General features: G+C 41.3%; 1 protein-coding gene across 3 annotated transcripts in view; it reads right to left on the reverse strand.

Annotated features, from left to right (window-relative positions):
- The window catches only part of cgnb (cingulin b), a 101,042-nt gene that overhangs the window by 56,879 nt on the left and 16,223 nt on the right, over positions 1-27,940 (reverse strand). For all 3 annotated transcript variants that reach the window (XM_061930739.1, XM_061930737.1, XM_061930738.1), the window contains exons 2-5: positions 23,395-24,455; positions 23,077-23,165; positions 22,930-22,999; positions 6,570-6,667 (exon numbers count right to left, since the gene is read on the reverse strand). In XM_061930739.1, coding sequence (XP_061786723.1) covers positions 6,570-6,667; positions 22,930-22,999; positions 23,077-23,165; positions 23,395-24,426 — 1,289 coding nt within the window. In that variant the 5' untranslated portion in view covers positions 24,427-24,455. The remainder of the gene's footprint in view (positions 1-6,569; positions 6,668-22,929; positions 23,000-23,076; positions 23,166-23,394; positions 24,456-27,940) is intronic.

The raw sequence follows: 27,940 nt of genomic DNA on the forward strand, positions 1-27,940 counted from the left end.
TTTACAGCATGTACCTGTATATAAAACATTGATGAAGGTGTTTGGATGAGTCCTGTATAGGCGGAATAGAGCAACTCCAATTGGCTCCATTGTTAGCTGACTTTTAGTAACGTTGAAGATTTTGAATGCATAAATAAGAAAAACATATGCGTTCTTGTCTTACTCATGGATTGCGAATGACAGGCAAAATTCCCAAAAAAGTGCAGTTTAACTTTTAACACTTCCTTGTGTCTACATAAGATGTAATGGTGGTTCTTTAGTCAGAATTTTGCATAGGTTATGTATTACAGACCGTTTTCAAGCCGCTTTCTGACCAACTCTACAGAATGTGCCGTTTTGTGGGTGGTCTTATTTACGTGTTTCCACTTTGACAGTGTCTTCCCCTCGCCATCTTTGTTGTAGTTTTTAGCGCTTTCATAGAGAGTCTACTGACAGATATAAGTTCCAACTACATGCTACTTTGTATTAGAAATGGCAACAGCGGAGGATGCATGTGATTGTACGAGCCAGTCTGCCCCACAAGACGAGGATTGCAGAAAAGAAGGAGCTTATTGAGTAAATCGTCGGACTATAATGGCGGACGCATACAAAGCACTTTGGGTAAAATAATAGCATATAAAAATAAGGTCAGAAAACACCACAGGACAGAGTGAATTTCAAACGGATCGTTTAGAGGAAGTAAAATCATGAAGTCTGACAGTTTCATTAAAAAAAAAAAAAATCATGAAATAGTTACATAGTTAAATCACGAAATATTTAATTCAATCAGGAAACAACTTAAATATTAAATAATGAATTACATATTTAAATGATTAAATAATTCAAAGTTCAAAGTTTTTTATTGGCCAATTTCTCTTTGAACTCTGAACAATAATTCTAATGTGCCTGAACTGTAAGTTCATGCATAAACAGACAATAAAACAAATACATAATACAAATTAAAAAACCTTGTAATAATTCATTAAATGTACTTTTAGCCTAAATACATTAATGACACATTTAACACATTTATGTACTTATTGCCAATTATAATGAATTAATGACACATTTAAGTAATTATCTAAAGATTTATTTATGTTTCATTTTATCCTATTTGACCCTGAGTGCATTCCTAGTGAAAAGATTTTAAACTGTTTAAATTCCAGCTTCAAGGCTCCAGTTTTTGACCGCTAATAAACTATTGTGGTGCTAAAATATTATGTATATTACTGCAACAACATTAGCTACAATACAACATTGTTAGTAACTCACTGACAGGGTCAACCAATCAAACATGTGCATTATTTAGTGTGAAGGATTACTTCTTACATTGTACAGGTGTACCTTACTATGGTTGTTACTAGTGAGGTGCGGATCGATACTGAAATATCAATACTGACGATACCTGTTCTTTATGCTGTAATATCGATTCTCAAATCAAAATATTGACACTTTTGATACTTTAGGTATTTGAGATCAAGAGTGTCATTAACAGGAACACAGTGTAAAGTAACTAAATCATTGAGATCTTGTCTAAATGAAATGTGATTGGAGGGAACTACTTTTTCTTCCGCCGAGGTAAGTACATAATGCGCAAAGGCAGCTGCACATTGTGCTGTGCTCAGTCATTCAGTTTGTCATTCGTTTATTTAGAAAATTACGGGCAGTTAAAATGATTCACTCTGTATTATAAAACAGAAAGTGTATGTATCCTTTTATTGTTTGAGACTAGAGATGTGCGATAATATCGGACTGCCGATATTATCGGCCGATAAATGCTTTCAAATGCCATCCATCCATCCATCCATCTTCTTCCGCTTATCCGAGGTCGGGTCGCGGGGGCAGCAGCCTAAGCAGGGAAGCCCAGACTTCCCTCTCCCCAGCCACTTCGTCTAGCTCTTCCTGTGGGACCCCGAGGCGTTCCCAGGCCAGCCGGGAGACATACTCTTCCCAACGTGTCCTGGGTCTTCCCCGCGGCCTCCTACCGGTCGGACGTGCCCTAAACACCTCCCTAGGGAGGCGTTCGGGTGGCATCCTGACCAGATGCCCGAACCACCTCATCTGGCTCCTCTCGATGTGGAGGAGCAGCGGCTTTACTTTGAGCTCCCCCCGGATGGCAGAGCTTCTCACCCTATCTCTAAGGGAGAGCCCCGCCACCCGGCGGAGGAAACTCATTTCGGCCGCTTGTACCCGTGATCTTGTCCTTTCGGTCATAACCCAAAGCTCATGACCATAGGTGAGGATGGGAACGTAGATCGACCGGTAAATTGAGAGCTTTGCCTTCCGGCTCAGCTCCTTCTTCACCACAACGGATCGATACAGCGTCCGCATTACTGAAGACGCCGCACCGATCCGCCTGTCGATCTCACGATCCACTCTTCCCTCACTTGTGAACAAGACTCCGAGGTACTTGAACTCCTCCACTTGGGGCAAGATCTCCTCCCCAACCCGGAGATGGCACTCCACCCTTTTCCGGGCGAGAACCATGGACTCGGACTTGGAGGTGCTGATTCTCATCCCAGTCGCTTCACACTCGGCTGCGAACCGATCCAGTGACAGCTGAAGATCCTGGCCAGATGAAGCCATCAGGACCACATCATCTGCAAAAAGCAGAGACCTAATCCTGCAGCCACCAAACCAAAACCCCTCAACGCCTTGACTGCGCCTAGAAATTCTGTCCATAAAAGTTATGAACAGAATCGGTGACAAAGGGCAGCCTTGGCGGAGTCCAACCCTCACTGGAAACGTGTCCGACTTACTGCCGGCAATGCGGACCAAGCTCTGGCACTGAGCATACAGGGAGGGGACTGCCACAATCAGACAGTCCGATACCCCATACTCTCTGAGCACTCCCCACAGGACTTCCCGAGGGACACGGTCGAATGCCTTCTCCAAGTCCACAAAACACATGTAGACTGGTTGGGCAAACTCCCATGCACCCTCAAGGACCCTGCCGAGAGTATAGAGCTGGTCCACAGTTCCACGACCAGGCCGAAAACCACACTGTTCCTCCTGAATCCGAGGTTCGACTATCCGGCGTAGCCTCCTCTCCAGTACACCTGAATAGACCTTACCGGGAAGGCTGAGGAGTGTGATCCCACGATAGTTAGAGCACACCCTCCGGTTCCCCTTCTTAAAGAGAGGAACCACCACCCCGGTCTGCCAATCCAGAGGTACCGCCCCCGATGTCCACGCGATGCTGCAGAGTCTTGTCAACCAAGACAGCCCCACAGCATCCAGAGCCTTAAGGAACTCCGGGCGGATCTCATCTACCCCTGGGGCCTTGCCACCGAGGAGCTTTTTAACTACCTCAGCAACCTCAGCCCCAGAAATAGGAGAGCCCACCACAGACTCCCCAGGCACTGCTTCCTCATAAGAAGACGTGTTGGTGGGATTGAGGAGGTCTTCGAAGTATTCCCTCCACCGATCCACAACATCCACAGTCGAGGTCAGCAAAACACCATCCCCGCCATACACGGTGTTGATAGTGCACTGCTTCCCCTTCTTGAGACGGCGGATGGTGGTCCAGAATTGCTTCGAAGCCGTCTGGTAGTCGTTTTCCATGGCTTCCCCGAACTCCTCCCATGTCCGAGTTTTTGCCTCTGCGACCGCTGAAGCCGCACACCGCTTGGCCTGTCGGTACCTGTCCGCTGCCTCAGGAGTCCTATGAGCCAAAAGAACCCGATAGGACTCCTTCTTCAGCTTGACGGCATCCCTCACCGCCGGTGTCCACCAACGGGTTCTAGGATTACCGCCACAACAAGCACCAACTACCTTGCGGCCACAGCTCCAATCAGCCGCCTCGACAATAGAGGCGCGGAACATGGTCCATTCGGACTCAATGTCCAGCACCTCCCTCGTGACATGTTCAAAGTTCTTCCGGAGGTGGGAATTGAAACTCTCTCTGACAGGAGACTCTGCCAGACGTTCCCAGCAAACCCTCACAATGCGTTTGGGCCTGCCAGGTCTGTCCGGCATCCTCCCCCACCATCGCAGCCAACTCACCACCAGGTGGTGATCGGTAGAAAGCTCCGCCCCTCTCTTCACCCGAGTGTCCAAAACATGAGGCCGCAAATCCGATGACACAACTACAAAGTCGATCATGGAACTGCGGCCTAGGGTGTCCTGGTGCCAAGTGCACATATGGACACCCTTATGTTTGAACATGGTGTTCGTTATGGACAATCTGTGGTGGGCACAAAAGTCCAATAACAAAACACCGCTCGGGTTCAGATCTGGGCAGCCATTCTTCCCAATCACGCCTCTCCAGGTTTCACTGTCGTTGCCAACATGAGCATTGAAGTCCCCCAGTAGCACGAGGGAATCACCCGGGGGAGCACTCTCAAGTACTCCCTCGAGTGAATCCAAAAAGGGTGGGTACTCTGAGCTGCGGTTTGGCGCGTAAGCGCAAACCACAGTCAGGACCCGTTCCCCCACCCGTAGGCGGAGGGAAGCTACCCTCTCGTCCACCGGGTTGAACTCCAACGTACAGGCTCTGAGCCGGGGGGCAACAAGAATTGCCACCCCAGCCCGTCGCCTCTCACTGCCGGCAACGCCAGAGTGGAAGAGAGTCCAGCCCCTCTCGAGAGAACTGGTTCCAGAGCCCTTGCTGTGCGTCGAAGTGAGTCCGACTATATCTAGCCGGAACTTCTCCACTTCGCGCACTAGCTCAGGCTCCTTCCCCCCCAGCGAGGTGACGTTCCACGTCCCAAGAGCTAGCTTCTGTAGCCGAGGATCGGACCGCCAAGTGCCCTGCCTTCGGCTGCCGCCCAGCTCACATCGCACCCGATCTCTATGACCCCTGCTATGGGTGGTGAGCCCATTGGAGGGGGGACCCACGTTGCCTCTTCGGGCTGTGCCCGGCCGGGCCCCATGGGGACAGGCCCGGCCACCAGGCGCTCGCCATCGTGCCCCACCTCCGGGCCTGGCTCCAGAGGGGGGCCCCGGTGACCCGCGTCCGGGCGAGGGAAATCTGGGTCCTTGTTTTTTATTATTCATGGAGGTCTTCGAGCCGCTCTTTGTCTGATCCCGCACCTAGGACCAGTTTGTCTTGGGAGACCCTACCAGGGGGCATAAAGCCCCCGGACAACATAGCTCCTAGGATCATTGGGACACGCAAACTCCTCTACCACGTTAAGGTGGCAGCTCAAATGTAATATCGGAAATTATCGGTATTGGTTTCAAAAAGTAAAATTTATGACTTTTTAAAACGCTGCTGTACGGAGTGGTACACGGACGTAGGGAGAAGTACAGAGCAGTTGCATCTCCCAGTCATACTTGCCGACCCTCCCAATTTTCCCGGGAGACTCCGGAATTTCAGTGCCCCTCCCGAAAATCTCCCGGGGCAACCATTCTCCCGATTTCCACCCAGACAACAAAATTGGGGGCGTGCCTTAAAGGCACTGCCTTTGCGTGCCGGCCCAATCACATAATATCTACGGCTTTTCACACAAGTGAATGCAAAGCATACTTGCTCAACAGCCATACAGGTCACACTAAAGGTGGCCGTATAACAACTTTAACACTGTTACAAATATGCGCCACACCAAACAAGAATGACAAACACATTTTGGGAGAACATCCGCACCGTAACACAACATAAACACAACAGAAAAAAATACCCAGAACCCCTTGCAGCACTAACTCTTCCGGGACGCTACAATATACGCCCCCTGCTACCCCCCCCCACACACACCTCAACCCCGCCCCCCCAACCCCGCCCACCTCAACCTCCTCATGCTCTCTCAGGGAGAGCACGTCCCAAATTCCAAGCTGCTGTTTTGAGGCATATTAAAAAAAACAATGCACTTTGTGACTTCAATAATACATCTGGCAGTGCCATGTTGGCATTTTTTTCCATAACTTGAGTTGATTTATTTTGGAAAACCTTGTTACATTGTTTAATGCATCCAGCGGGGCAATCACAACAAAATTAGGCATAATAATGTGTTAATTCCACGACTGTATATATATCGGTATCCGCTGATATCGGAATCGGCAATTAAGAGTACAATATCGGAATATCGGATATCGGCAAAAAAGCCATTATCGGACATCTCTATTTGAGACACTACATACCAAGTTGAATATAACGCATTTAGTGCAGAATAATGCCATCATTTGTTTCGCCCAGTGATTTTATATTGATGAATTTTGAAGATGGCAGCACGGTGGTACAGGGGCTAGTGCATGTGCCTCACAATAAGAAGGTCCTGAGTAGAACTCACACTAAATTGGCCCTAGTGTGTGAATGTGAGTGTGAATGTTGTCTGTCTATCTGTGTTGGCCCTGCGATGAGGTGGCGACTTGTCCAGGGTGAACCTCGCCTTCTACCAAAATGCAGTTGAGATAGGCTCCAGCACCCCCGCGACCCCAAAAGGGACAAGCGGTAGAAAATGGATGGATGAATGGAATTTTGAAGATGATTCCCAAGAGCAGCAACACTCGATGTACACTATTTTATTTAAATGTACCACACACATTAGGTATGTTTGCACAAAGTATCAGATCAGTAAGAAAAATCAGTGTTATCGCACATCACTAGTTGTTATATCATAAGAAATATTAAGTTATATTACACAAGCCCTTACTCTTCATGGGCGCGCTGCAGTTGGTTCTTGCATTGACTGAGTTGCTCCTCGAGCTCCGCCAGGGTCAATTTGATCTGCTTTCCATCAGGTCCTGCCTTCTGCACACAAACACACACAAAGTGAGTCTAGAAATACATTATTCGCTTTAACTTGGGAGGTGTGGGGGGTGTGGGGACGACGACAGAAAATCCTGCGCTTGGTGTATTCTATGCCCTACTTTTGCCTCCCTCTTCTTTCTTTCCTGACTGTCAAGAAGATCTTTAGAAGGGAGACGCACCGGTCCTGCCGGCATGCAATGAATTTGTCAAAACAGATGCTGCGTGTACACAAGTCTGGATCGCCCACTTCTCCCAACATCACATTTGTCAAGGCTGCAGGAGAATTTGCCAATGGATCCTCCTACACACTCATTATATCGATACACAAACATTGAAACAAAAGCAGATGGTGGTTTTCTGACTGCACCCAACGACACATTAACTGTATATATATATATATATATATATATATATATATATATATATATATATGTCTTAATAAGGTTATCCAAAAAATAGTGCTCGATACCGTAGTAGAGCGCAATATATGTATGTGTGGGAAAAAAAATCACAAGACTATTTCATCTCTACAGGCCTGTTTCATGAGGGGGGGGTACCCTCAATCATCAGGAGATTTTAATGGGAGCATTCGCATACCATGGTTTATATAGGGCACAGAGTGGGTGGGTACAGGCTGGCCTAGGGGCGTGGTGATTGGCTCATGTGTTACCTAGGAGGTGTTTCCGTCTATGGCGGCATGTTGTTACAATTTCGCTGCGCTTGTTGAGGGATGACAGGTCTGGACGGTAAATAATAAACAGTTTCTCTTTCAAGCATAGGTTGCATCTTTTATTACCACTATTGTAAGGTGTGCTGGATGCAAGAATTTGCCATGTTATTGAATATTCAACATTATTGTCTTTGAGGTCCCAAATGTGTTTGCTGAGTTCTGTGGTATTTCGCAGGTTTTTGTTCCTGAAAGAAGCCTTGTGATTGTTCCATCTGGTTTTGAATTCTCCCTCGGTTAATCCTACATATGTGTCGGATGTGTTAATGTCCTTGCGTATTACCTTAGATTGGTAGACAACTGATGTTTGTAAGCACCCCCCGTTGAGAGGGCAATCAGGTTTCTTTCGACAGTTACATCCTTTGTTGGTTTTGGAGTCGCTCTGTCTGGGGGCCGACGGCTCATTTGCAATTGTTTTGTTGTGGTTTGAGATGATTTGTCGTATATTGTTCATGCAGCTGTAGCTCAATTTAATGTTGTTCTTGTTGAATACTTTTCTTAGGGTGTTGTCTTTGGGAAAGTGTTTGTCAATCAGATTGAGGAATTTGTGTCCAATGTTCGTTGAGACGTTTTTGCTGTATGGGGGGTTGTACCAGATGTCGTTTCGTTTTCTGTTCTTTTTTGGCTGGTTTCGTGGCGTGGGTTCATAGGTGAGGGTGAAATTGTATCCGCTTTCATCAAGGGCTTTTTGGTACGGGGGGGTTGCTTGGTCAAATTCAGCTTTGCTAGATGACAGCATCGATAGCCTTTTATTGATTCCGGTAGGTATTCTTTTCGTGGTGGTTGGTGGGTGGTTGCTGTCATGGTGCACGTATTGGAGTGTTGTGTTGGGTTTCGTGAATGGTTGGTAGCTGTTATTTCTCAGGTTGAAAGTGACGTCAAGGAAGTTGACGGTTTGCTTGTTGGCTTCAATCGTGATCCGTAGGCCGTTCTCTTTGAAAATTTGGCATATGCGCTTCTTGGTATTCTCGCTGCTCCTTGGCGAGGCGCGACACACTGCCAGTCCGTCATCACGGTAAATACCAAGGTTCAGATTGAGGCTAGCGAGCTGGGAGAGGAGGAAACTCCCAACGAGTTCACACGTTTCTGCTCCGTCAAAACTTCCCATAGTGACGTCAAATGTTGCATTGTTCTTTTTTTGCCATGGTGTACTGTTGTGGATGAGAATGGAGTTTTTTGCGTGGATGATGATGTTTCTTTCGTTGCCTGTGATTGAGTCGTAGTCTGAGGCGAAGTCTAGTGCTTGAGTCAGTAGGTCTTGCGTGATGGAAGGGTAAAATTCCTCGATATCAAAGGAGATAAAGTTGTGCTGTTGTTTGTCTTGGATGTTGTTGAACCATTTGATTACTGCTGCTGTATTTCTCCATTGGTTGAGTGGTGTTTTGTCCTTGATTTTTGTGTTGACTCTGTCCAGGATTATTTTGCTGATTTTTCCTATTTCAGATTTAGTTGGGTTTATTAGTCGGCATGTTGGGTTATTTGCGAAGTTGGGTTTGTGGTCCTTCAATGTGATGAAGGCTTCCTTGTTGGCTGTGGCGTCCACCCTGTCCTCAATGTCCAGTTCAGCCGCGATCCTTTTATTTTCCAGGTGGATGTTCGAGCACTATTTTTTGGATAACCTTATTAAGACATATACTCCGCTCCAAATTGACATTTGTTGAGCACTGTACGACGATCAGAAATGGAAAAATTCAACATCGACTACTCCACGAAGAACATTCCCATACCCGCGCAGAATGACTACAAGCTAAGGCTCATAGAAAAGACGGAACAAAAAAGAACAGAAAACGAAACGACATCATCTGGTACAACCCCCCCATACAGCAAAAACGTCTCAACGAACATTGGACACAAATTCCTCAATCTGATTGACAAACACTTTCCCAAAGACAACACCCTAAGAAAAGTATTCAACAAGAACAACATTAAATTGAGCTACAGCTGCATGAACAATATACGACAAATCATCTCAAACCACAACAAAACAATTGCAAATGAGCCGTCGGCCCCCAGACAGAGCGACTCCAAAACCAACAAAGGATGTAACTGTCGAAAGAAACCTGATTGCCCTCTCAACGGGGGGTGCTTACAAACATCAGTTGTCTACCAATCTAAGGTAATACGCAAGGACATTAACACATCCGACACATATGTAGGATTAACCGAGGGAGAATTCAAAACCAGATGGAACAATCACAAGGCTTCTTTCAGGAACAAAAACCTGCGAAATACCACAGAACTCAGCAAACACATTTGGGACCTCAAAGACAATAATGTTGAATATTCAATAACATGGCAAATTCTTGCATCCAGCACACCTTACAATAGTGGTAATAAAAGATGCAACCTATGCTTGAAAGAGAAACTGTTTATTATTTACCGTCCAGACCTGTCATCCCTCAACAAGCGCAGCGAAATTGTAACATGCCGCCATAGACGGAAACACCTCCTAGGTAACACATGAGCCAATCACCACGCCCCTAGGCCAGCCTGTACCCACCCACTCTGTGCCCTATATAAACCATGGTATGCGAATGCTCCCATTAAAATCTCCTGATGATTGAGGGTACCCCCCCTCATGAAACAGGCCTGTAGAGATGAAATAGTCTTGTGATTTTTTTTCCCACACATACATATATATATATATATATATATATATATATATATACATATATATATATATACATATATATATATACTAGAGATGCGCGGATAGGCAATTATTTCATCCGCCATCCACCCGATGTAAGTTTGATCAGGACTGCACCCGCCCGCCATCCGCCCGTTGTTATATATCTAATATTAATAAAAAAAAAAAAAAAAGGGTGAAAACTATGCGAATTGCACCTTGTGCAGACAAGATTTTTCGATCGGACACGGAGGAATTAGCGATGTAAAAGACCACGTTGGGACAAAAAAACACAAGTCTAATGCCGTTGCTAGCGATACAAGTGGAAAACATTCAACGTTTTTCGTCGCCCAAACAGATTCTTTGGATGTGATAAGTACTGAAGTTTTATTTACGGAGGCAATAATTGAGCATGGACTTCCAATCGCACTGGCTGATCACATGGGACAGTTAATAATGTAATGCAACCTTTAAAAATCATTACGCGGTGATCGCGATCCCAAAAATAAACTTTTCTTGCATGATAATGTCAAGAAAAATTCGCTTTATATTACTATAGAGTCCTTTTAACGAATGAGTTTGATGGTTTATCACAAACCTTAAATTAAAGAAGTCCTTTGTTCTCCTGCACCATGCATGCGCAATCCTGTCGGCTGTATTTCACAGCACGACATACTGTTAAAAGTGTTTATACTATTTATACTTTCAATTAACAAATTGAAGTCTTGTGAAAGGTTGACAGGATAACTGGCATTAACTGTCAAAATAATTTCAAACTATTGAAGTTAGCTTACAGAATAAACATGTCAATCAACCCATATGATTTTTGCTGTAATATTTTTGTTTTGAAAAGTCACTGTGACTGATAGAAAAGTGATGGTTTTAGCAACATTTTAACCTGTCTGAATGCTAATAATCATTTTGCGTCGGGGGGCGAAGCCCTGAACCCTCCACCAGGACTTTGTCCTGGACCTACCGGGGCCTGCGGCCCTTGGACCCCTGTTACGAGCCCCCGGCCACGGGGGTGGCGGGCAGGTAAGCTGCTTACCTGCTGCGCGTGACGCCGGCCGCGGCGAAAGCGGACGAGGCGGGGTGTCGGTGCGGTGGGCGCGGTAGTGACCCTGGACGTGCGTCGGACCCTTCTCGCGGATCGACTCAGCTACGGCTCCCGGTGGGGCCCTCTCGGGGGAAGGGGCCTCGGTCCCGGACCCCGGCGAGGCGTCCCTTCTCCGCTCCGTAAAAGTGTCCATCTCTTTTCTTTTTTTTTTCTTCTGTTGTGGCATATGCTGCAGGTGCCTGCTCGTTTTTCGTATGTGGGTAACAACATTTAACTATGTATATATATATTTCCCAATTGGTTTAACTGCCACCCGCAAAAAAAAAAAAAAAAAAAAAAAATAAATAAATAAATAAATCTAATTAATCCGCCCGACCCGACCCGCGAGCGGATAAAATCTTATTTTTTTAAATTTCATCCGCCCGATCCGCGGATAATCCGCGGACTCCGCGGTTGTGTCCGCAAACCGCGCATCTCTAATATATACATATATATATATATACGTATATATATACATATATATATATATATACGTATATATACACATATATATATATATATATACGTATATATACACATATATATATATATATATACGTATATATACACAGGTAAAAGCCAGTAAATTAGAATATTTTGAAAAACTTGATTTATTTCAGTAATTGCATTCAAAAGGTATAACTTGTACATTATATTTATTCATTGCACACAGACTGATGCATTCAAATGTTTATTTCATTTAATTTTGATGATTTGAAGTGGCAACAAATGAAAATCCAAAATTCCGTGTGTCACAAAATTAGAATATTACTTAAGGCTAATACAAAAAAGGGATTTTTAGAAATGTTGGCCAACTGAAAAGTATGAAAATGAAAAATATGAGCATGTACAATACTCAATACTTGGTTGGAGCTCCTTTTGCCTCAATTACTGCGTTAATGCGGCGTGGCATGGAGTCGATGAGTTTCTGGCACTGCTCAGGTGTTATGAGAGCCCAGGTTGCTCTGATAGTGGCCTTCAACTCTTCTGCGTTTTTGGGTCTGGCATTCTGCATCTTCCTTTTCACAATACCCCACAGATTTTCTATGGGGCTAAGGTCAGGGGAGTTGGCGGGCCAATTTAGAACAGAAATACCATGGTCCGTAAACCAGGCACGGGTAGATTTTGCGCTGTGTGCAGGCGCCAAGTCCTGTTGGAACTTGAAATCTCCATCTCCATAGAGCAGGTCAGCAGCAGGAAGCATGAAGTGCTCTAAAACTTGCTGGTAGACGGCTGCATTGACCCTGGATCTCAGGAAACAGAGTGGACCGACACCAGCAGATGACATGGCACCCCAAACCATCACCCAACCATGCAAATTTTGCATTTCCTTTGGAAATCGAGGTCCCAGAGTCTGGAGGAAGACAGGAGAGGCACAGGATCCACGTTGCCTGAAGTCTAGTGTAAAGTTTCCACCATCAGTGATGGTTTGGGGTGCCATGTCATCTGCTGGTGTCGGTCCACTCTGTTTCCTGAGATCCAGGGTCAACGCAGCCGTCTACCAGCAAGTTTTAGAGCACTTCATGCTTCCTGCTGCTGACCTGCTCTATGGAGATGGAGATTTCAAGTTCCAACAGGACTTGGCGCCTGCACACAGCGCAAAATCTACCCGTGCCTGGTTTACGGACCATGGTATTTCTGTTCTAAATTGGCCCGCCAACTCCCCTGACCTTAGCCCCATAGAAAATCTGTGGGGTATTGTGAAAAGGAAGATGCAGAATGCCAGACCCAAAAACGCAGAAGAGTTGAAGGCCACTATCAGAGCAACCTGGGCTCTCATAACACCTGAGCAGTGCCAGAAACTCATCGACTCCATGCCACGCCGCATTAACGCAGTAATTGAGGCAAAAGGAGCTCCAACCAAGTATTGAGTATTGTACATGCTCATATTTTTCATTTTCATACTTTTCAGTTGGCCAACATTTCTAAAAATCCCTTTTTTGCATTAGCCTTAAGTAATATTCAAATTTTGTGACACACGGAATTTTGGATTTTCATTTGTTGCCACTTCAAATCATCAAAATTAAATGAAATAAACATTTGAATGCATCAGTCTGTGTGCAATGAATAAATATAATGTACAAGTTACACCTTTTGAATGCAATTACTGAAATAAATCAAGTTTTTCAAAATATTCTAATTTACTGGCTTTTACCTGTATATATATATACACACACACGTGTGTATATATATACGTATATATATATATATATAAATATATATATATACAGATATATACATATACATATATATATACACATATATATACATATATATATACACATATATATATATACATATATACATATATATATACATATACATTTATATATATATGTATATGTATATATATATATATATATATACACACATTTTTATATATATATATGTATATGTATATATATATATATATGTATATATATATATACACCTATATATACATATATACACATATATATACGTACATATATATATATATATATACACATATGTATATATATACACATATACAGTATATATATACACATATATACACATTGTATATTATATATACTATATATTGTATATATGTATATATATATATATATATATATATATATACATACATATATTCATATACATACATACATATATATATATACATACATACATACATATATACATACATACATATACATATATATATACACATACATACATATTATATATATACATACATATGGTACATACATATATATATATAATGTATGTATACATATATACATATATACATATATATATACATATATATATATAAAAAACATTTTTTGCACCAAATGTAAATATATATTTTGCAAATAAAGAAGATTTCCATTGTAGGAAACACAAGCCGTCTTGTGTAACCAAACGCCTCTGGTATCGAATCCTCATTTAAGCATGCAAACAAACAGTGTCAGTGAGTAAACTATGACTGTCCACCACCCCCCACCCTCGGCTAGTATAGCACGCTACGCACGGCACAGAGAGAGAGAAGAGAGAGAGAGAGAGAGAGAGAGAGAGAGAGAGAGAGAGAGAGAGAGAGAGAGAGAGAGAGAGAGACAGAGACGAGAGAGAGAGAGAGAGAGAGAGAAGAGAGAGAGAGAGAGAGAGAGAGAGAGAGAGAGAGAGAGAGAGAACTCAGGAAAAGCCACAGACATTACAGTCATCCCTTGTTAATCGTTGACTGGTTTCAAACATGACCGGGATAAATACATTTCCGCGAAGTAGGAATTATGAATTACAAATCCTAATTTTTCATTTTCAACATTTTCGTAGCTCAAGCACGAAAAAAAATGAAGACCTTCTCAATAAGTTTTCAGTGGAGCCCTATAGATATGAAGTAATGCCTTTTAGTCACCTTTACACTATTTTAATCCAATGAAGTAACGCTGCATGAGGCTAGGCAAATCAGTGGTCACGATGCTGAACAAAAAGCTTCTAATTGGATTGGTACCCTCGAGTGGCCAATACTACTGTAGTATCGATATTTCTAGTTTATTTAGCCATTTTTTCAGTTGAAAATGTTTAATTTAGGACCAACTTTTTTTGTTCAATATACTTAAAAAAATATCCCCCCTATAAATTGTCGGCTTTAATCGCATATTCCAGAATAACTACAGCGTGGTACACTTTTATTTTGAAGGCCAGAATTTTAGACTTAGACTTAGACAAACTTTAATGAGCCACAAGGGAAATTGTTCCACACAGTAGCTCAGTTACAAATAATGGAAAAGATGGAAAGGACAATGCAGGAATAAAATAGACTAAACGCAATACTATATAACAAATATACATAATATTTACATAATATATGTACAGTATAGGATATATACTGATATATTATATGCTTATATCATATATACAATATATAACAATTACCATGTACAATATTACAGTATACGTAACAAGTGCAGCATAAAATAGAGAGTAAATCCAGCAAATTATAAACAAAGAGAAGTAGCTAACATAGAAGGTGTCAGGTAATAGACATCATCTATTGCTGTATGGCGAGTGATTATACAACTGGATGGAGTGTGGAATGAAGGAGTTCTTGAATTGAACACTGTGGGAACGAAGCTGAAGGAGCCTTTTGGAGTATGAACTTTACATTATATTGACATTTTGGGCTTCAAAATAAAAGTGTACCGCATTGTAATTATTCTGGAATATGCCACTACAGTCGTTGCAAATTTATTTGGGATTCCTACTTTGTAATCATTAAAAAGCAGTGACTGCTTTTAATGTGTGTATTACTCAAGTTAAGAACAAATGTTATGTAATAGGCAGTACTTGTTTTAAGTCAACAGTGTTCTGTTACAAAGCAGAAACACTTCCTGCTTGCCAAAATACAATACAACTCTCTACCCTTGTTAACGACAATATGCTCAAAAATGAACACATTATTAGAAACAAATTAGTTTAGGACATTTTTAGACGGTCAAGCTAAATACAATTGGGGAAAAGTCGCTCAAAATGTCTGCGCTCAAAGCGAGCTTTAAGGCGTTAGCTCTGGGCTTTTTCTTTGGCATTTTTCACAACACTTAGTCCAAAAGAAAGAGCTGTCACGTGAAGTGTAAGCGAACTCACATTAAAAAGCATAGGAGGCGTCTCTTGTCATCAAATCTAAGCTAACCTGTATTATTTCTCCCATACTTTTTTTTACACTTGCATGATAAGTAAAAAAGTGTTGTGCTAAGCTAAGCTAACTGCCTCTTGAATGCACTTTTAAATTAATTTGTGCTGTTTCGTACTTGTTATTTTAGTACTTTTATAGTCGCTATTTCATACACTTATTTGTGACCCTGTAAAACGTCTTTGAGTGTTTGGAAAGCGCTTTATAAATAAAATGTATTGTTATTAATATTATTAATAATATTATTGAATATACAAAATCCGCTAATTTCCATCATTTCCATTTAAAAAAAAAAAGGTATTGTAAAAGTGTACTATTGTTTTTTAAATGTAAATATTAACAGTTAAGAAAGTATTTTCCACACTCCTATAACACTTTCAAAGTTAAACTGAGGTCTTGTGCTGGTGACATCTTGACCCTGGAACAGATTAACTGAATGTTAACTGTTTTCAATGGAAAAATAAAAGGTAAAACTCAGTATTTTATTGGCTTTAAATGTAAATATTAACAGTGTTTAATGTATTTTCACACCCATATGACACTAACACAGTTTTACTAAGGTCTGAGGCTGGTGACAGCCTGACCCTGGAACAGATCAAATCAGTTTACATTAATCCTAATTTGAGTTATACTCTTGTAACAAAAATACCTTGTATGGAGGTTAATTTGTGTCTTTACTATGAAAGGTTTTTTTTGACACTGAATTTATGTAAATTAATTATGCGAAAAATTTCAGTGAACAAAAATGTGTGCATTCAAAAATTCAGTGTATGAAATTTTTTTTAAATTGAAGTCACGTGAACCGTTTCCAGTGACTTCAAACCTCATTGGCTGGTTCTGAGACAGGATCGGTTGCTTCATTTACTGGAAGTGGGTCTTACGTTTTGAAGCAGCAAATTTTACTACTTTAAAAAAAAAATTTTTTTTTAATTTTTTACACTGAATTTGTATACACTGAATGTTAAAAAAAAATGTTTTAAATGAAATTGCAAATTTAAATGCAATAAATTCAGTGATATTCCCTTTTTTTGCTGCAGCTGTTACACATTCTGTAATATTGTACATGGTAATTGGGAATTGTTATATATTGCACATATTATATAAAGATATGATATAATAATATCAGTATATATTATATACACTATATACTATACATATAATATGTAAATATTACAATTATGTTGTATTTTATATTGCTACTATGGTATATTTTAGTCTACTATGGTATATTTTAGTCTACCTTTTGTGCCCTTGTGTGCATTATCCTTTCCATCCTCACCCTACCAACCGAGCTATACCGCCCTTGGGGGCGGTATAGCTCGGTTGGTAGAGTGGCCGTGCCAGCAATTTGAGGGTTGCAGGTTCGATACCCGCTTCCGCCATCCTAGTCACTGCCGTTGTGTCCTTGGGCAAGACACTTTACCCACCTGCTCCCAGTGCTACCCACACTGGTTTAAATGTAACTTAGATATTGGGTTTCACTATGTAAAGCGCTTTGAGTCACTAGAGAAAAAGGGCTATATAAATATAATTCACTTCACTTCACCCTTTCCATCCTTTGTAACTGAGCTACTGTGTGGAACAATTTCCCTTGTGGATCAATAAAGTTTGTTTAAGTCCAAGTCTAAGTTACATAAATTCAGATTGAAAAAAAAAAGCTTTTCGTAACAAAGACACAAATTAACCTACATGCCTTGAGAGTCAAAAAAAAGGAGGGTAACAATTTGTCTGAGGTTTTATAGAATATTTAACTGAATATTCTTTGTTTTTAACCAGAAAAACCACAAAATGTGCCGCAAAGATGAAACACTTATGCAGACAGCAGGTGCAGGGTTCCAGTCCGTCTTAAATATTAATGCCTCTCAGTGACCGGGCCCTCCAACATTTGCATGGTTGCCAGGTGATGGACAAGGCGCAGCAATAATTGACGAGGCGAGCACACATAACAAGGGATATCACATAATCAGGGGTGTCGGCTTAAAGTACGCGGCGAAAGACCTGCGTTTGCATGTAGATTTATTCAAAGGATTGCAGTTTGTAAACAGCGGCGTGCATAAGTACGAGGCACCCTTTATCTTTAGTCTTCAGAGGAGCGAGGGAGCCAAATTGGCATATCACTTAATCATTCCTTGCACTGACAAAAGAGGCTCCGTGGAGAGGAGTCAATGAAACAGGCTGTTCTCAGAAAGAAGAACATGCTGCCAGCCATCTGTTGGCTTCATTACGACAACATTACAGCAGACAATGTGACACTGTGACCCATATGCAATTAAGTTCTACAATTTGAGATTTTCCCCAGCAAAACGGTGAACTTTCTTTGAACTGACTAGCTTTTTACTCAATAGAATGAAAACAAGCTGGTTTGTCTAATTTTGTATCGGTGCCTTAAGCCAGCTTAGTCAAACGATAGATGAAGCACATTATCTTCCGCACATTATCTGTTATCTTAGTTTCAGGGTTTTGTGCTAAACTAGCAGATGAATGCTTTATAAATACCACAAACATCCAAATGTACCTAAAAGAAAGAACACGTCATTTGGCTTCAACGTCAAGCGTTGATAAAACAAAATGCCGTTCTTATTTGCATTAAAAGCTTGTTTCCGCTTTGGTAAATCTACAAACTTGCCTTGCAGACAGACTGCTAGCTTGCTAGCGACTATTTCAAGCGGTAATATATCTATCAATCAATCAATCAATCAATGTTTATTTATTTAGCCCTAAATCACAAGTGTCTCTAAGGGCTGCACAAGCCACAACATCCTCGGTTCAGAGCCCACATAAGGGCAAGGAAAAACTCACAACCCAGTGGGATATCAATATGAATGACTATGAGAAACCTTGGAGAGGACCGCAGATGTGGGTGACACCCCCCCTCTAGGGGAATGGTTTTAGACTAGTAAAAATGGTTTTATTTATATATATATATATATATATATATATATACACACACACACATACATACATACATACATACACACACATTTTGTGTAGAATTTTGAAGACGAATAATTGATTTATTCCATCCATCCATCCATCCATTTATTTTCTACCGCTTATTCCCTTTGGGGTCGCGGGGGGCGCTGGATTTGGAATAAGGCCAACAAAAATTACCCCAACAAAATGGGGTAAACGTGAAGAGCTGTTAATACTTTCCGGATGCCCTGTATATACAGTACAGGCCAAAAGTTTGGACACACCTTCTCCTTATTCAATGCGTTTTCTTTTTTTCCATGACTATTTACCTTGTAGATTGTCACTGAAGGCATCAAAACTATGAATGAACACATGTGGAGTTATGTACTTAACAAAAAAAAATGAAATAACTGAAAACATGTTTTATATTCTTGTTTCTTCAAAATAGCCACACTTTGCTCTGATTACTGCTTTGCACACTCTTGGCATTCTCTCCATGAGCTTCAAAAGGTAGTCACCAGACATGGTTTTCACTTCACAGGTGTGCTTGAAGTTCAACGAGAGAATGCCAAAAGTGTGCAAAGCAGTAATCAGAGCAAAGTGTGGCTATTTTGAAGAAACTAGAATATAAAACATGTTTTCTGTTATTTCCCCTTTTTTTGTTAAGTACATAACTCCACATGTGTTCATTCCTAGTTTTGATGCCTTCAGTGACAATCTACAATGTAAATAGTCATGAAAATAAAGAAGGTGTGTCCAAACTTTTGGCCTGTACTGTGTATTCGTTTTTCTTTTTTTCATGCATTCTATTTCGTAAAATACAGCAAGTACGAGGTGGCTAACAATGCAGTTAATGGGAGTACACTATTCCGCCCATAAAGCAGTCTAAAATCATCCAAAAAGAGCCCACAGTACTTAATCTACATGTCGTGACCTGAACATTAACCAAGTATTAGTGATATTGTTATCATAAGCGCTAACGCAGACAAACTATTTTCAGCGGCGCCGTGATCACAGAGAGCTAATTAGCTCATGCAGCTACAGTATTGACATACTGAGCTGCTGCTGCGTTGCCTCTGAGTTGGTAAAAGTTAATTCTAGATTATAAATCATGCCTCTCACTTGTACAGTAGAAGGTGTGTATATAAACCGAGAAGTTGGTTAACTTTGACATCCAACATAGACCCAGTGTTGGCAAGAAAGACACCAAAAGAAGCTGGTTTGCGGCACCTTCTTTTTTTTAACCTGCCTGAGGATTAAGTTAAAGTTAAAGTTAAAGTACCAATGATTGTCACACACACACTAGGTGTGGTGAAATTTGTCCTCTGCATTTGACCCATCCCCTTGATCACCCCCTGGGAGGTGAGGGGAGCAGTGGGCAGCAGCGGTGCCGCGCCCGGGAATAATTTTTGGTGATTTAACCCCCAATTCCAACCCTTGATGCTGAGTGCCAAGCAGGGAGGTAATGGGTCCCATTTTTACAGTCTTTGGTATGACTCGGCTAGGGTTTGAACTCACAACCTACCGATCTCAGGGCGGACACTCTAACCACTAGGCCACTGAGTTTGAATTATGATTAATTCTTCATCTGAACGGGAAGATATGAAGATCCCATCAGTCAGCATTCCAGTACAGTAAGTAATTGTTTTATTATGTTCGGAGGGTAAAGTTTAATTTGTTTAGCAACTGCTTCTAACACTTGTGGCTCATCCTTATATTCAGGCTTAAAAATATAAGGTTCTCTCCCAAAGTCTCTCAAGAAGTCTGCCATGCCGTTTTGATGAGTCTGTGAATTTAATACACAGCTGTATGCTTAAAATGAGCAAACAACGATAATTATTATGAATGAGCCTGTTACTACTACATTACATGTATACTTACAGTGTGTATATAAAACGTCGATGGCGGCTTTTGGATGTTTTTTTAAAGTGATTTATAGGCGGATTAGAGCGAACCTCATTAACTCCATTGTTAGCCTACTTTTGCTAGCGTTTATGAGTTAGGATCAGTGTTGGGTTAGTTACTGAAAACCAGTAACTAGTTACAGTTACTAGTTACTTTATTTCAAAAGTAACTCAGTTACTAACTCAGTTACTTACACCAAAAAGTAATGCGTTACTGTGAAAAGTAACTATTTAGTTACTTCTTTTTTTTCTCCTTTTTTTTAAGGCTCTCATTGATGCCCTTTTAGCCTTCATTTCAGTACTGTTATTGCACTGGAGAATAAGACAATGTGTTGATCAACTTGACATGCATTTGCATCACTGAACTCTGCTAAGCAATGTGCTCTACATACAAAAGACAAAGATATGTTTCAAAGGGCCAGTTTATTTCAGGCCAAAACAAATTGACAAAACTATTTGAAATAGCTGCAACATAACATACATAAGTAACAAACAGCATAATGACAACATAGCTGTAAAGCTGGCTTCACCCAAGGAAGGCACACATGACATACACAAAGCCTAACCAGGCATTTTTTTTCTCAAGGAATTGTGAAATAAAATCATGTATTCAGGAGATCAACACTGTAGTGAAGCCCAGAACACTCTACACATTTCCCCAGTTTTAGTTTAGAGATAAGGAAAGATTGGCCTGGCCCACTAGCATCCCTCTTTATGTTTGTGAACTTTATAGTCTATACATTTAGAGTGATGTGATAATCAAACACTCTAGAAGTCTAGAATGAAATAGTATATAAGAGAATTGACAGTGTGTACCTTCAATGATGAGCAGAGGCAGAGTTTGGAGTGTTTTCTTTAGCTCGCTTTCCATGTTTATGTGCTCACTGTCCAGGTACTTGGAACATGTTTTCCGTGCCATTTGTTGTTTGACGCCGGTATCATACTAATTAGCTGCCTGAAAACGTGTGACTCCACTGTAGAAATAGCCTGCATATCTTTTAGCACATACGCTGCAATGGCTCTATCAATGTTGTCCTGGCTAGCAGTGGCCGTGCCAGCAATCTGAGGGTTACTGGTTCAATCCCCACCTTCTACCATCCTAGTCACGTCCGTTGTGTCCTTTAGCAAGACACTTCACCCTTGCTCCTGATGGGTGGTGGTTAGCGCCTTGCATGGCAGCTCCCTCCATCAGTGTGTGAATGTGTGTGTGAATGGGTGAATGTGGAAATAGTGTCAAAGCGCTTTGAGTTCCTTAAAAAGGTAGAAAAGCTATACAAGTATAACCCATTTACCATTTATGTAGCTGTTTCAGCAGATTTGAATTGCTGTTTTGGGCAGTATTCCCGGGCGCGGTCACTGCTGCTGCTCACTGCTGCTGCTCACTGCTCCCCTCACCTCCCAGGGGGTGATCAAGGGTGATGGGTCAAATGCAGAGAATAATTTCACCACACCTAGTGTGTGTGTGACAATCATTGGCACTTTAACTTTAAGTAGATGGGATCTTTGATCCAAGACACAACTTACATTTAACTAAACTGTTATTTTCTTTGTGCTCGACAAAAGAAAAGTAGTGACAATGTCTCCATGTTAACTTGTTAAGAAACTCGACTTCTGACTTCACCATGATGTCTTGTTAGTTGTTATGAGAGTAGCGTATGTGTGTGTGCGTGTGGCCCTTTAAGATATCACAGCATGTGAGGTGAGTGACGTCAGTGAGTGAGTGGGCGAGAGAGGTGAGGGAGCGCAACAGTTAGTGTGTGCAGGTGCTCTAGCTTGGTGGATGGCTGCGTGTAAGACACCAATAAAGTCGCAAAGTTGCAACAAACCGCCGGCCTCATCATTCACCCTCGAGTCCGGAGCTGTAAAGACCCACTGCCGGGTAAAGTGAAAGTTGTTAGCCCCGAAATACATAGGCCCTGGAGGAACGTCTCCCCTGCGCTCCGCTCCTCGGTCGAGGAAAGCACGCCTTTTCTTTTCCTTGTGAGACAGAAGGACGACACTTCTTCTGTTTCTAGCCGATACTACATTAAAAAATAACGTAAAATAACGCAGTAACGCATCATGTAGTAACGGTAATTGAGTTACTGAATATAAAAAATAACGCGTTAGATTACTAGTTACCGCCGAAACTAACGGCGTTACAGTAACGCGTTACAAAGTAACGCGTTAGTCCCAACACTGGTTAGGATGCATAAAAAAAACAAAGGTGTTCTTATCTTACATAGGATTGTGAACTAAAGACAAAATTCAAAGAGTCAGACCTAGCCAAACAACATCTTAGTTTTAGGACTTTGTGCTAAGCTAGCGGCATTAGCTTTCCAAATTAGACTTTAATGTTGTACCTTTAAATTGCTGGTGGTCTCATAGACAAGGTCGGTCTTCCTTTTGAGGGATGAGTCACTCTCGGTGGTGCTGATGAGAGAGGAACAGATGGTCGAGGGATTACGAGCTCTAATTTTTAAATGCGTTTCTCTTGTAGTCGAACTTACCCCACTTTGAGAATGCTGTAAATCGCTTGCTTTAGTTGCGCCTCGTCCCCAGTGTTGTCCTTTTGGGATAAACTCCTCGGTGGTATCTCCTTCACAGGGGGAAAGCCAGACGTGTCAGGAAATGCATAGAAAATAATCAAATCAGGTAGGCCTATAACGTGAATTCTCCAATTAAGGCCCCTAATCAACTGCTGAAGTTCCTACAGTCACTGATTAGCGCTATTCCAACATTGGTTCTGTGGCTGCAGTGCTTCATGTACATACAGTAGACGTCCTGGTTACAAATACAGAAATTACAGCAGGTTGCCTGGGACTTACAGGTTTTCTGGCTATGATGGGGGCGGCCTCCTTTGAGGTCATCCCTGATGACTTCAAACTCTGCTTCAGGGACTCTGGAGTGGCGGCCTTGTTGACAACCGGTGCGGCGTCCCGTCCCAAACCAGCTCTGGATGACACGTTAGAGGAGGCGGAAGCGTACGGGTTGAAAGTCGGTGACGGAGGCGAGGGAAGGGGACTCTCCTTTCTCGCGTCCAGGCTTCTGGAGCGCTTGCGTTCGTCAAAGCGGAGATGGTGTCTGGCGCCGGTGCGCCCCCTCGCCTGGGGGCCGCTACTGGGCGTCTTGTTGTTAAACTTGCTGATAAGCTTGTTGATAGGAGCCAGGGAGTTGGTGTCGATCGGCTTCTCGTCCGTGGATGCCGAGGGTCTGGAGATGGACTGTGCAGCAGAATCTGCACCCTGCTGGGTACCGATGAAACCGTTTTGTTTAAACCCTCTGGGACCAGCACCGTTCACTTTGACTGGTTTTAAACCGGCTTCATTGTACTCTTCTTTACTTGTACTTTCCTGTTTTGTCTGTACTTCACTCGCAGCCGCTTTGACTTGGGGTTCAGCTTTGGACCTCCCCTCTTTGACAGTCCTGCCCTCGTCCTCGCCTTGACCTCCGGCTTGGCCGTCCCCTGGGGGTCTTCGAAGGGGGCTCCGGTAGATCTCCTCGTCTTCAGTTGGAGAAACAGGGGAGTGTGAGGCGTTCACAACTTCTGCGGCTTCATTACTTTTGGGGGTGATCTTGTACGGCGACTGGGGTACCGGGCTGGCGGCCGGCGTGTTTAGCTGAACGCCGTAGGAATCCCCTTTGGCGCCATCGTTCAGGACCACGTACGGCTGTCCGGAGATCCCCTGAACACGTACGGCCACCCCATATTTGCTTCCTGGATGAGGGGTGGCCGTGTGGTTGTTGTTTCCTCTGGACTTGTCGGGCGAGGCGCCGCCCGTGTCTTGGAGGTCCTTGATGAAGCGGATCTGGACGCCGTAGTCCACAAGCGGCTTCCTGTCTGTGGAGAGAGTGCTCATGTCCACTTCTTGTTTGGTGCAGAGCACACCTGGGTAATACAAATGAAGACAAAGTTATTTTGGTTATAAATGGTATAACTCAGTCGTCTTATATCATCCTTTAAGACAGTGGTCCCCAACCACCGGTCCGTGGATCGATTGGTACCGGGCCGCACAAGAAATAAAAAATAAATAAAAAAAAACAATTTTTTTTTATTATTATTTTTTTTATTAAATCAACATAAAAAAACACAAGATACACTTACAATTAGTGGACCAACCCAAAAAACCTCCATCCCCCATTTACACTCATTCACACAAAAGAGTTGTTTCTTTCTGTTATTATTTCTGGTTCCTACATTATATATAAATATAGATCAATACAGTCTGCAGGGATACAGTCCGTAAGCACGCATGATTGTATTTTTTTTATGACAAAAAAATAAAAATAAAAATATAAAAATACCATACCCCCCAGTCCGTGGGACAAATTTTCAAGCGTTGACCGGTCCGCAGTTACAAAAAGGTTGGGGACCAATGCTATAAGAAACAGGAAGTAGCTTGCTAACAAATGAACGTACAACACGACACAAAGTTGTCACTACTGTTCGAGAAAGCTTTTTACTGATTCAATTAACTGTTTCCGCCGCCTTAGAATACAAAAAGCTGTCCTGTCGTCTTATATCATCAACCACGAAACAGGAAGTAGCTTGCTAACAAATGGACCAATTAAACACCCCAAACGTATCACTTTTGTGTAAGAAATATTTTTTGTTTTGCTTTTTGAGTAATGTAAGAATTGTTCCCGCCTGCTCTAGAATAAAAAAAGGCACGTCTTACAGTACATCAGACTCCACAAACCGAGAAGTGGCTTGCTAACAAACTTATAAACAACAACACACAAATGAATTTAAAAAAACAAAAATGTGTCACTTTTGTATAAGAAATATTTTCATTTTGTCTTTTAAGTCACACAAGAACTGTTGATTCCTCTACTCCGATTAAAGAACAGTAAGCCTCAATCGTCTTATATCATCCTCCACAAACTAGGAAGTCGTCTGATAATAAACGGACAAACAAAATAAATCACATATATCAGTTTTGTTGGAGTTGGAATTTTAATCACATAAATGTTTCCCTTTGCCCCATTTAAAAAAAAAAAATCATATCAATCTCGATGAAACAGGAAGTAGCTTGCTAACAAATGCATGTATAAAACACCCCAAATGTATCACTTTTGTGTGAGAAATCTTTTTTGTTTTTGAGTAACATAAGAACTGTTCCAACCGGCTCTAGAATAAAAAACGGTACGCTCTTGTCATATATATATATATATACACACACACACACACACACACACACACACATGTATATACATACACATATATATATATACATACACACATATATATATATATATATATATACATACATATACACACACACACATGTATATACATATATACACATATATACATACTGTATATACATATATACACAAATATTTACGTACATACATACATACACACACACATACACACATGCATACATACATATATATAGATACATATATACATACATTCTATATATACATATGTATATATGTAGCGGAAAGTTACTTTTGCCATGTAGCTTGCTACAATTAACTGGAAATAGCTTCACATTTAATTGAGAGTAACTTGGAGCTTAGCTTACTACATTTTCCAAGTTGCTTGCCCATAAATGCAATAATAGAATAACACAAATTTGTCGCTTTTGTTTAAAAACATTTTTTCTTTTAGCATTTTAACTCATATAAAAACTGTTCCCTCCTCTACCATGATTAAAAAAAACAGTTAGCCCCAATCGTCTATCACCCACCATGAACAAGGACGTGACTTACTAACAAACTTGTGTACAACACAACCAAAATTTGTCGAAATCTTAATTTTTTGAGTCACATAACTGTTGCCCCCTGCCTCGATTAAAAACCAGTAAGCCTCTGTCGTCTTATATCATCCTCCACAAAGCCGGAAGTAGTCCGATAACACACGGACAAACAAAATAACAAGTTTATCACGTATGTTAGAGGAATCTTAATTTTTGGAGTCATAACTGTTCTCTCTGTCCCATATTTAAAAAACAGTATGCCCTGTTGTCTTATCAGACACCATGAACCAAGAAGTAGCTTGCTAACAAATGCACGTATAAAATACCCCAAATGCATCACTTTTGAGAAATGTTGGTTTTACTTTTTGAGTCACATAAGAATTGTTCCCGCATGAAAGGTACCGGTACACTCATGTTGTTTTATTACAGACTCCGCGATCCAAGAAGTAGCCTGCTACTTCGCACTAATAAAATAAAATGAATTAACATGAATTTGTCACTTTTGTTTGAGAAATATATGTATATTTTTGGTCTTTTAAGTCACATAAGAACTGTTCCCCCCTACCCCAATTAAAAACCAGGAAGCCCCCATCGTCTTATATCATGCCCCACAAAACAGGAAGTCGTCTGATAACAAGCGGAAAACAAAATTCATTGCTTTTGTCTGAGAAATCTTTATTTTTGACTCACATCAGAACCATTCCTCCCCTGTCGTCTTACATCATCCTCCACAAACTAGGAAGTAGCCTGCTAGCAGAAATACTGGGGGTATGAATCTTTGGCCAATAAATTTGATTCTTGGGGGTAACAATTCAGAATCAATCGATTCAAACCGATTCTTGATTGATATTTTTTTTTAAATAACATTGGGTGCCAGTTCTATGATTAATTATATTCCTCCATAAAATAGACAAACATCTCTGATACATGTTTATATTACTTAAAATTCAACTTTTTAAGTTTAATGCTCCCCAAACATTTAATAAAGTCAAATACTAATAAGGCAGCAAGTGAAGAATTCAACATTTCTCTTTTTTTAAAGTAAATCTGTACAGCAGATATGATCATCTACATCAGGGGTGTCAAACTCATTCTAGCTCAGGGCCCGCATGGAGTAAAACCTGTGCACACGAAGGTGAGACTAATAAAATCATGGCATTAAAACTAAAAAATAAAGACAACTTCAGATTGTTTACTTTGTCTTACTTTGGTCAAAAATAGAACAAACACATTCTGAAAATGTTACAATAAAAATATAGAAAAAAATACCGGCAGCGGTAAAGTTTAGATCCATGAAGGAAAGAAGAAAGTGAATTAATGTTTATAACTGAATACATTTACATATGCATAAAAATGTGTTCTCTTTTGTATTTTTTTTTTTAATGAAGTAACGTTAATGACAACCTTTTTACAAAACATAATATAGAATGTGAGATATAACAGGATAATGCATACATCTATCATTTGTTTTCAAAACGGTTACAAAAAAGTGGGACCCCATTTTTATGACTTGATGGAGTCCCTGGGACCCCATTTTGAAAATTCCTAGCGCCATTCTTGGTGCGTGCAAAACAGCAGCAGGCGGCTGTGGCCTGTGGGCCGGTTCTAATACTAATGAAATATCATCCCGTGGGCCACAGATAATTCATTCTTGACGTTGACACAT

This window comes from Nerophis lumbriciformis, linkage group LG37, assembly GCF_033978685.3.
Source record: "Nerophis lumbriciformis linkage group LG37, RoL_Nlum_v2.1, whole genome shotgun sequence".
NCBI lineage: Eukaryota > Metazoa > Chordata > Actinopteri > Syngnathiformes > Syngnathidae > Nerophis > Nerophis lumbriciformis.